Genomic DNA, 10,190 nt, shown 5'->3' on the forward strand with positions numbered 1-10,190 from the left:
GGCAGCAAAATATTCAATCTCGCTCTAAGCGTGAATGTGTAATCAATTCTGTGATTTACTTGCACTGTAATTTTCTTTGTTATTTAATTTCAGGAAAACATAAACATGTCAGCATGTTTGGAAAGTTGAAGTTGCATTGGTGTTTCAACCTTTAAGGCATTTGCACTGTAATTTTCTTTGTTATTTAATTTCAGGAAAACATAAACATGTCAGCATGTTTAGAAAGTTGAAGTTGCATTGGTGTTTCAACCTTTAAGGCAGTCACAAACGTTTACCTCGGTTTTTCTCTGGCGCAAACACATGCAACAGCTGCAAGTGAGGGAAACGCTTTATTTGCAAATCTGCCCTTGCAATAATATAATTTAACATTTCTCCAAATCACACTGTGGAAAGCCAAATCAGAGGGCTGAACATACAGTTCTAGAGTTACATTACAGTGATCTCTGAATTTACATTTTGATGTTTCAGTGCACTCTGGTTTATCAATTAACAGTCTCTTTGTGCCAGAGGCAGGTACAAATCCTTTGTCATAGATCCTCTCAGTCCCATGAAAGTCACTCTTTTGATTGGGTTAACAGCTGTGTCCATCAGTGCTTTATGTACAGTGGTTTGGGGCTGTATCTGACATTGTTTTTCAGGGCAGGATGTCCTACAGTCATTCTCTTCTTACACCACTTCAGCCCTGTCTTGAAGATGGGCTTCACAGACTTCACAGAGTAACGTGTCAGATACCTGCAACAGACCATAAGAGACTGTCTGATTAATGGTATGTACCTAATCTAAAAATGGCACATGAAAATATGACTCATCAAATATGTGACATTATTACATCTTTCTAAGGTAACCGTACCGGTTGAGAGGTGGGTTGGGTTTAGGTTTTGGAACATGGCCTTCAGGTAAAGGGGGTTTATGATCTGGTAGGAGTCCTAAAAAGAAACGAGGAACTGGTTAAATGATTGTAACTATTAATAAGGACACCAAAACAGATGAGTAGCTGATGCATGTATTTTTTGCATTAGGATTTTAGGTTAAAATATATATATAATTATATATAAGGCAAAGTATGTATGTTTGGACCTTTAACTGATCACCATTTCTTTAAGTTTTTTTTTTGTTGCCTTAACTAGTTAATTTTACATGGTTCTATATTCCATATAGTCTCTCAGTTAATATGAGATTAAAAATGCTGAATAAATGCTGCATTCATAATACTTATTAAAAAAGAATTAACAGAATGTGGTTTAAACAGTTTTAGATGTTGTATTACATTGATTTTATTGAAGCGGAGCAACACTGAGCATTTTCATACAACATAAACATTAGAAAGCTCCAACTCACCTGCACGATGGGCCATCTGTACACAAATTACTATCTTGGTATGTTCCTGAGCACAGAGGCCTGTAATGCGCCGGGGAAGCATCCCACCATCTGAGCGAATGAACTGACTGAGTAACAGCACGTCCTGCAGCACGAACGAGAGTGTGTGAGAGAGAGAGATTAGTCTTAAAGATAATGAGAGAAAAATAATGGTGCACAGAATCATCACATGTGAGTACTTACGGTGTAGTTGTACTTGTTTTGTAGGTTCCATCTGTAGATGGGACAGGAAGCTGTGGGGTTGGGAGGCTGTGGTTGCTCAGATGTAGGCTCAATAACACCCTCTATCTGATAAAAGAGTGACAAAAAGAAGCATAATTATAGTATTGTAAATAATATCAAGTTGAAGTGAGACTAACACAAGACAGATAATACTGGTGAGTTATTGTTCTATCCTGGATGCTTGAGAAAGGATCGTCCTTGCAATTAGAATATTGTTTCGTTTATTATTTGCACCTTCTTTTGTAAAATGTACATTTGAGAGAGAAGGTGTTACTTACAACTGTCGTTTTGCCTTCTTTCTTCTCCACCACTGTAAAACACACAACAAGCAGTGATTTATGACATTCCCTAATGTAGACATTCACAGCGACACAGAAGTGAACTACAGTAAACATCTTGCTACGATAACATTAAAAATTGCACTTGTTAAAATGTGTTGTGAAAAAAAAGTTTTGTTTTTCCATACAAATTATGTTCTCGGCAAAATAACTGAATAAAACGGGAAAATTTACTTTTTTTTTTTTTTTCTCCAGCGTATTAATTTAATGACAACATGCACTCAAGCTGTTTGTGCAAACCATCTGACTTATGACACGTATTTATTGTTTAAGATGAGTGTAGACTTAAATATAGACCTTATAACACGTCTTTGAACATTTTCTATTAAATTTCAATTTAAAATAATTAAATGTTCTATTACATCCCAGATTTTCGATGTGCACTCAGACATTTAAACTGCATATAATATGATATAATAGCTCAATAACAGTTATGACATGAAGAGGACGTTGCAGTGCGCTGTGCAGATGTCCTGAAATCAAACTCCAGTGAACTCACCATGTCTAAATCCGCGACACGGCGCACTCCCCAAAAACGAGAGCTGCGAGAAACCCGGTATCCTCTGAAATAAACTCTTGGTGCTGAGCTCGTTCTGAACGGACCTCAGCGCTGTCCTTGCGGACTGCACAACACAGCGCGCCGCCATGCTTTCGCTGACATCCGCTTCCTGGTCAATCACGTATTTCCGCCTCCTTGTGAAAGATGCTCGAGGAGGATGTGCTTTGGTTCAAAGCCACTGGAAGACGAGCCTGCTGCAACTTTTAGCCAAAAAGCGCAACGGCTAACGGTACGCAGTACGCAGGGAAGGCAGAGGCGGCTTTTTTGAATGGATGTCAATGGAGGAGAGGCTTCACTACGCTGAATAAACAGCTTTTGTCAGGAAACAGCATATCATTTAATGAATCGACGACCTGTTCGCTAATCTTCAACATGTTTTACACTAAACAATACTGTCAGTGGGAACTATATGTAGATTTTGCCTTGATAAAAGTTATTTTTTAAGAGAAGGCAGAGTAGGGAATGTCGCGACAGGTAGGACTCATTTACGGCATTATTACAAGCAAATGTGTGTCGCATTTCTATTTAGTAAGAGATATGTAATATTGTTTATTGTCTAAAAATATCGACGTTTTCTTTCTTTGACTTTCAGGTTTTACCTGAAATTAGACTTGATTTGTAATGACTATTATGTAACTTCAATAAATAGACTTGAAATGTGATGATGATGATGATGATGATAAATGAACAAAGATATATATATATATATATATATATAATTTTTTTTAAATAAATAAAAATCGATTATTTCTATGGCAGATTTCACCAAATTAATGATTGACATTTTTAGTGTCTAGTATCAGTGTTATGTATGCTCAATCATGCTGTTTCTTTAAATGAACAGAATAAAACCTAACATAAACTTTAACTGACTGTCTTTTTTTTAAATGTTTTATTTGAACATTCAGTTTACACTATGGTACAACAAAATTAGAACACAATAATTACAATTAACAGCAATAGAGAGAGAGAGAAAACATAAACAATACCACAGCTCAAAATAGAAACATAATAAATAATAAAGGAAGAAAGAAGAGGGCATTATACAGAATTATATATTTAAAAAAAAACATTAAATACAGTAGAATATTTATAGGCCGTGCAAATTGTACATGTTCTGAGTGCTTTCTTGTTAAGCGAAACTGAAATTGTAAGTAAATAATTTTTTGATCTCTTGTAAAAATACTACAAATATAGGTTTACAATGCTACAAAACATTCATTGCAATAGGCCATACTGTGACGGACAATGAACTTTATGGAAGAACAATCAAGACGAGCTGATGTCAGTGACAGGTGAGTCAGATAAAAAGGTGACTTTGTGACATGTAAAAGAAAGCTGTATTTGTAAGGATGACATTGACATGTTAGCAATAAAGAGATTGCATACTGGCTTAGTTACTGAATGAAAAAAACAAATCACTACTTAATAATTACATATAGTCTTGATGTGCCATGTTTTAATTTGCATAAACTGTTTGTGGCATCCCCCCCCCATATATTCACCTTAGTTAAGAAAGTGCAACTAATACAAATGTGTCATGGTGTGTCCTTGAAAAGTCTCTACATTTAGTAGGTACATAATGTACATTTTACATTCATTGTGTTAAGAAATAGGTGTGGAGATATGAACTAGTTTTTATTAGATGAATTTAATGAATTTACTAACGTAACTGCACTCTTGTAATGCAAGGTTGTTTTTCTTAGATGTGGCATCCCCCCCCCCATATATTCACCTTAGTTAAGAAAGTGCAACTAATACAAATGTGTCATGGTGTTTCCTTGAAAAGTCTCTACATTTAGTAGGTACATAATGTACATTTTACATTCATTGTGTTAAGAAATAGGTGTGGAGATATGAACTAGTTTTTATTAGACGCTGAATAAACAGCTTTTGTCAGGAAACAGCATATCATTTAATGAATCGACGACCTGTTCGCTAATCTTCAACATGTTTTACACTAAACAATACTGTCAGTGGGAACTATATGTAGATTTTGCCTTGATAAAAGTTATTTTTTAAGAGACGGCAGAGTAGGGAATGTCGCGACAGGTAGGACTCATTTACGGCATTATTACAAGCAAATGTGTGTCGCATTTCTATTTAGTAAGAGATATGTAATATTGTTTATTGTCTAAAAATATCGACGTTTTCTTTCTTTGACTTTCAGGTTTTACCTGAAATTAGACTTGATTTGTAATGACTATTATGTAACTTCAATAAATAGACTTGAAATGTGATGATGATGATGATGATGATAAATGAACAAAGATATATATATATATATATATATATAATTTTTTTTAAATAAATAAAAATCGATTGAACTTTATGGAAGAACAATCAAGACGAGCTGATGTCAGTGACAGGTGAGTCAGATAAAAAGGTGACTTTGTGACATGTAAAAGAAAGCTGTATTTGTAAGGATGACATTGACATGTTAGCAATAAAGAGATTGCATACTGGCTTAGTTACTGAATGAAAAAAACAAATCACTACTTAATAATTACATATAGTCTTGATGTGCCATGTTTTAATTTGCATAAACTGTTTGTGGCATCCCCCCCCCATATATTCACCTTAGTTAAGAAAGTGCAACTAATACAAATGTGTCATGGTGTTTCCTTGAAAAGTCTCTACATTTAGTAGGTACATAATGTACATTTTACATTCATTGTGTTAAGAAATAGGTGTGGAGATATGAACTAGTTTTTATTAGATGAATTTAATGAATTTACTAACGTAACTGCACTCTTGTAATGCAAGGTTGTTTTTCTTAGATGAAAAATGTGATCTAACCCCTTTGAACTAACGTTGTGCAGCCTGGTTTTTGCTTTTGCAACAGTTTATGACTTCATGCTTATCATGAATGCAGTGGAAACTGCTCACTAAGGGCTGAACAATAACAGACGCTTGCCTCAATGGCATATCTTGTCTACTATCTGCACTAGCTCCACAAGAAGCAAGATAGTTCAAAGAAATGAACAACCAAAGGGGAAGAATGCAGTCGCTTTATCTGAATATACAAGGTATCTTCTATTGTACTGTGATTTATAATGACGCAATGATTTATAAGTTCACAATGGACTGGTTCACAATGTTCACTTTGTGGTGATGCAGTGATTTATTTGCATATTATCAGTCACTGATCTTGGACTTTTCTCTTGTCACTGTTAAAAATTTAACATATAAATCGAACTGTACCTGCATAACTAGATTTCAGCATACGTCACAGTGTCTAAATGAAAGTATTGGAAATAATTAATTCACATTATCTTTCTATGAAGTTTTATGTAATTTGATCTAGACAGTTGTTCTACAGTATAGCTTTCACTGGCATGAAGCATCTTTCATCAATTTAAAAAAAAAAAAAATCCTTTGTTTTTGTGAATGTTTATTGAATGGCTTTTTAAATATGAAATCCTTTTCATAAATCATATTGATTTGGATCCGCCAGAGCAGAAAGGTAGGACTCAGGTTACAGTTTTTGGCATAAGCCAAGACTTCACTCTCTGAATTTATGAGGACTTGTGGTCTGGAAATGCTTTTCTTCCAGATTTTCACAGTGTGTAAAATTCATTAATTTGTGCACTAAATAACCTCGAATATATCTACGCTGTCTTGATGGGAAATGACATCGTAAATAAACGTATGTATGTGTTGATACGAGACATTTTTTGGACATTAAGCCTAAGGTGGTGTTTTGTTTCAAACACTCTGAAGTAGTAAAACAGTGATGTAGACAAGATGTGAAAATTCCCAGCTGCCTTTCCGAAGTTTGGGGGGGGAATCACAGAGCTTATCAGCACAGGAACATGTCCTGACTTTCTCTTACAGTGTTTGAGATGCAGGTGTTTTGCCTTGGGTTTTCGTTTCTTTTCTGACCCCCTATGTCCTTTATGTGAACAGACTTTCACAAAACATGCAGATTAGAAAAACACAAAGAGCCAGTCATTGTGTGATTATGCCTGTGGATGCTACATATATTGATATCAAGGAGTTGAGCTTTCCTTTTACTCTAAGCGGAATTGTGTTGGTTAAAAAGAGAAAGAAAAGGCAATCTTGCTGATGGTAGGTGATAAAAAAAAGGCTCACTGGTTTGGTCAACTCTGTGTACCCTCACAAAGAAAGGCCTTTTTATGAGTTAGTAAAGTTGTGTAAAAAGCCTTCCCATTCATCTTTCCTCAATTTTAAGGGAAACGAGAATGCCTGACCACCTCATTCATGGTCCTTGGCAAATATCTCAACAGTACTGATGGAAATGGATGTTAACAAGGTCGTTTCTTTAGTGAACAAGCACATAAATTCACACGGATAGTTATTGGCTTTTACACTGGCGCCCCTTGGATCTGGTGGCTCTTTTGTATTTCTGCCAGCTTCGCTAAAATTATTGGTGTGTTGAATAACAGGCTTTTCTTGTACTTTCACACAAAACCAGTCGATCAGAGAGCTCTTATGGCGTAATTGAAGGCCTCTAATTGTTATTATGTCTGTCCTTCTTGATTTACAGATATAAGTGATGTAGTTTATCCCTGAAAGAGGGCACGATGTCTTAAAAATAGAAGAGACCTCGGGCAGAGACTGTCCAGCTTCACGTGTGACATCAGAACGTGTGGGAAACCCTTTCCATGAACCTCAAATGCCATTTCAATGAGAGGAACCTTTTGAAAACCATATGATCAAAGACAGAAATGTTGTTTGTTCTTTAATAATACTTGGTTATTAATATCCTGAGGATATTATTGTGTCTGTAACAGACTTATAATCCGTATCGGCACATCTGTTAATCTTGAACTTGACCCAGAATTCAAGTGCAGTAGTCAAAAACTTGCCTGTTTTGGGATCCAGAAAGTGATGGGGATTCTTGTGTTTTGTGTGTCTGCATGTGTAGGTCGTGCTGCACAAAGCAGGCTTTGTTTCTCCAAGCTCATTACTTTGGTCATCAACACTTCAGTGGTCACATTCCCTGACAAAAAGTGCTGTGCAAAAAATGGCATTTAAAGTGTCTGGCCACCTTCTCATGGGCTTTGATATTCAGATGCAACGTGGAACTCCCTCAATAGCAGCTGAGCTGAGTGTGGAATAAATCAGGCCACTTTCAGAAGATGAAAAGACATCCCCACAGACAAAGATGGAGGACAATGGCTCCATGTTGATTCAGTGTCACAGTGAGAAGTTATGGATGCACGCAGGAGGTTAGCACCACTGAAACACGTAGGGGGTGATGAGCATGACTTCAGGAAGAGCCATGTAGAGGTCACAGCCAATATAGGAGTGCTGATGCAGACGGTAACATTGCCTGTGGAATTAGAGCACCGGTCAGAGGGAAATCTTCCTTTTCCTGTGTTGTGTTCATAGACTAATTATCCTCTGAAAGATTGGGCACATGAATGCTAAGATTCAAAATGTCATTGTCTCACTGTTTGTGGATTGTTTGAACTGAGGCTAGTAAGAATAAGTGCAGATTGTATAATTGTTCTCATACAGGCTCAAGTGCGCTGAGTTGAAAAGCCTCTCTAATTCAATTAGCGCAGAGAGGTTTTGCTGCCTGAATAACTTCACTGTAAAGCTCCCGAGTCAATTGTGAAATTTGAAAACAGACCATCATTAGTTCCATTTTTCTTGAATTAGTTTGAAACCAGACCTAAGTGCTTTGCAAACGCACACTTTGACTACACTAGCATGCGTATATGAACATGTAAACGAACGCTTTTTACATTCAGTATTACACAAACTCAAACAGTGTCTCATCACAGACCTCATTCATCAGAAAAAGCCTTTCCTGCTTCCCTGCTTGTCTGAATCCAGATAGAGTGATACATGAATGATGGCATTCATAATATCCACAATGTGTATTCACGGCCCCCTGTCCGATCAGAAATCTGGGATATATCGCACTGCCAGCGACGTGAAATTTCACCCATCCACACAGCAACAAATGTCTCTCTTTCATCCTTTCTCTGCCTCCCTTCCTCACACCCTCCCTCCCTGCCCTTGCTCTCCTTCTCCCTCTCTCTCTTTTCCTCATTCCCTTTCTTCTCTGCTCCCACACTGAAGCCAGGCGGCTGGAGAGGCTCTGGGTGTACGTGCAGAGTGGCAGAGGCTCTACTCAAAGAATCAATGCGCTTTTGGAAAAGCCTCAGGAGATTCAGGCCTCTCCATGTCCCCGTTCTTTCTCTTTCTGCCCAGACTCTTCACATCCGCCAGCTTCTATCCTCATGTGCCCTTTTGATTCTCTCACTTCCTCTCTCTTTCTCCTCTCTGTCTATCTCTCTCTCTCTCTCTCTCTCTCCCCCCACCTTTCTGTGGTTCAGGCAAATATATGCGTATGCTTCGTCCCAATTAGCGCTAATCTCATGCAAGATGCATCCCAGTCAACACAATGACCGATAGACTCCTGAGAGCTTGTGGTGCAGGAAAGGAAACATTCAGCTTTTTTTTTTCTTTTTTTTTTTTTGCCTTTTACATGTGGTCTTGAAGTAATCTAAAAGAAACAAAGTATTTATTTATTTTATTGAATTGTATTTATTTATTCTTTTTTTTTTTTTGCCTTTACCACTTTTAGTTGAGTTTGATTTCTGTTCAACTCTGCTTGCCGTCTTTGTCCTCACTTTTGTTTTTTTAGTTATCTGATTGTTCCTTGTCCATTTGCATTGTTTCTGGTCTAGAACCGCCCACTTAGACAGGAGGAGGCATATAAGGTGACCAACTGCAGATTTTGTTTTTATGTAGGGGTGGGTAAATCTGATATTGATATCTCATAAATAGGGCACTGAACAATAAAGTGGTTGCTTTTTCAAATAATGATGCAGCACTTTCCAAGACAACACCAACACAAGAAATGAGTGTTAAATGTGTGCAGACAGTAATCCGAATTTCTGTCTCTCTTAGGAATATCCCATTTACTTGGGACTAAGACTGAGCTCAAACAATGCTGAATATATTCCTGATAACTCATGTCAAACTGCCAAATCCAGTATCTACAGGGCTTGGTACCTTGTAAACAGAACTTTTTGTTTTCCCAGCAGACCAGTAAAAGCATTTGCACGTGGACTCCCTGATATTGTGTAGCAGATAGCCAGTCAGACCAGAGCTTGATAGTTAAAGAAAGAGCTTACCGAGTTTGTGTGCAATATGCACCAGATGGTAAGTGACCTCTGGGTGGTCCGTCGATAAAACAGAAATGAGATTGTCACTGCATAACTTTTAAAAATGAACATGATTTTGTGACTTGTGTCCACCTTTGTTTTTCCCATCATAGTTTTAGCTTTTCTCACTTTTCTCACTCAGGTGATTACCATGGGACCTTTAGAGGCTCTCGTAAAGAAATCAGCTCACTCTGAGCAAAGAAAGAGTACACACGTGGTTGTTAATATGCACGCATAACACATTTTTGCAGTTGTACTCGAATTAACCACAATGTACAGTGGGTACGGAAAGTATTCAGACCCCCTTAAATTTTTCACTCTTTGTTATATTGCAGCCATTTGCTAAAATCATTTAAGTTAATTTTTTTTCCTCATTGTATATTAATGCTTAAACATGCGGCCATGCAGACACATCAGAAAGATTTGTAAGCATACAGATGTTTTTACAAACAAAAAGTGAAGTTTGACCCACATAACCATGCTGGTTCTGTAACACACAATGCCAATTCTCTCTAAAATAAGTTAGAGTTAAGTCATATTTCGTTA

The 10,190-nt window shown here is 37.1% G+C and overlaps 1 protein-coding gene across 1 annotated transcript; it reads right to left on the bottom strand.

Moving 5' to 3' along the window:
- Positions 1 to 299: 299 nt before the first annotated feature.
- mrps18a (mitochondrial ribosomal protein S18A) lies at positions 300 to 2,653 on the bottom strand. The gene is made up of 6 exons (XM_016514858.1): positions 2,437 to 2,653; positions 1,878 to 1,909; positions 1,561 to 1,665; positions 1,339 to 1,462; positions 851 to 926; positions 300 to 732 (listed from the first exon to the last, which is right to left on the bottom strand). The coding sequence occupies exons 1-6, from the start codon at positions 2,582 to 2,584 to the stop codon at positions 588 to 590; spliced, it is 630 nt and encodes a 209-aa protein (XP_016370344.1). The 5' UTR covers positions 2,585 to 2,653; the 3' UTR covers positions 300 to 587.
- Positions 2,654 to 10,190: the final 7,537 nt, after the last annotated feature.

Source organism: Sinocyclocheilus rhinocerous, unplaced genomic scaffold, assembly GCF_001515625.1.
Source record: "Sinocyclocheilus rhinocerous isolate Xijiao unplaced genomic scaffold, SAMN03320098_v1.1 scaffold1708, whole genome shotgun sequence".
Lineage (NCBI taxonomy): Eukaryota > Metazoa > Chordata > Actinopteri > Cypriniformes > Cyprinidae > Sinocyclocheilus > Sinocyclocheilus rhinocerous.

Bases quoted from the DNA above. Each gene is read 5' to 3' on its own strand.
- mrps18a (XM_016514858.1), bottom strand. From the start codon at position 2,584: ATGGCGGCGCGCTGTGTTGTGCAGTCCGCAAGGACAGCGCTGAGGTCC. The intron at 927-1,338 runs GTGAGTTGGAGC...GTTTCTTTTTAG, and splicing joins ACAGATGGCCCATCGTGCAG to GACTCCTACCAGATCATAAA. The intron at 733-850 runs GTACGGTTACCT...GGTCTGTTGCAG, and splicing joins CCCAACCCACCTCTCAACCG to GTATCTGACACGTTACTCTG.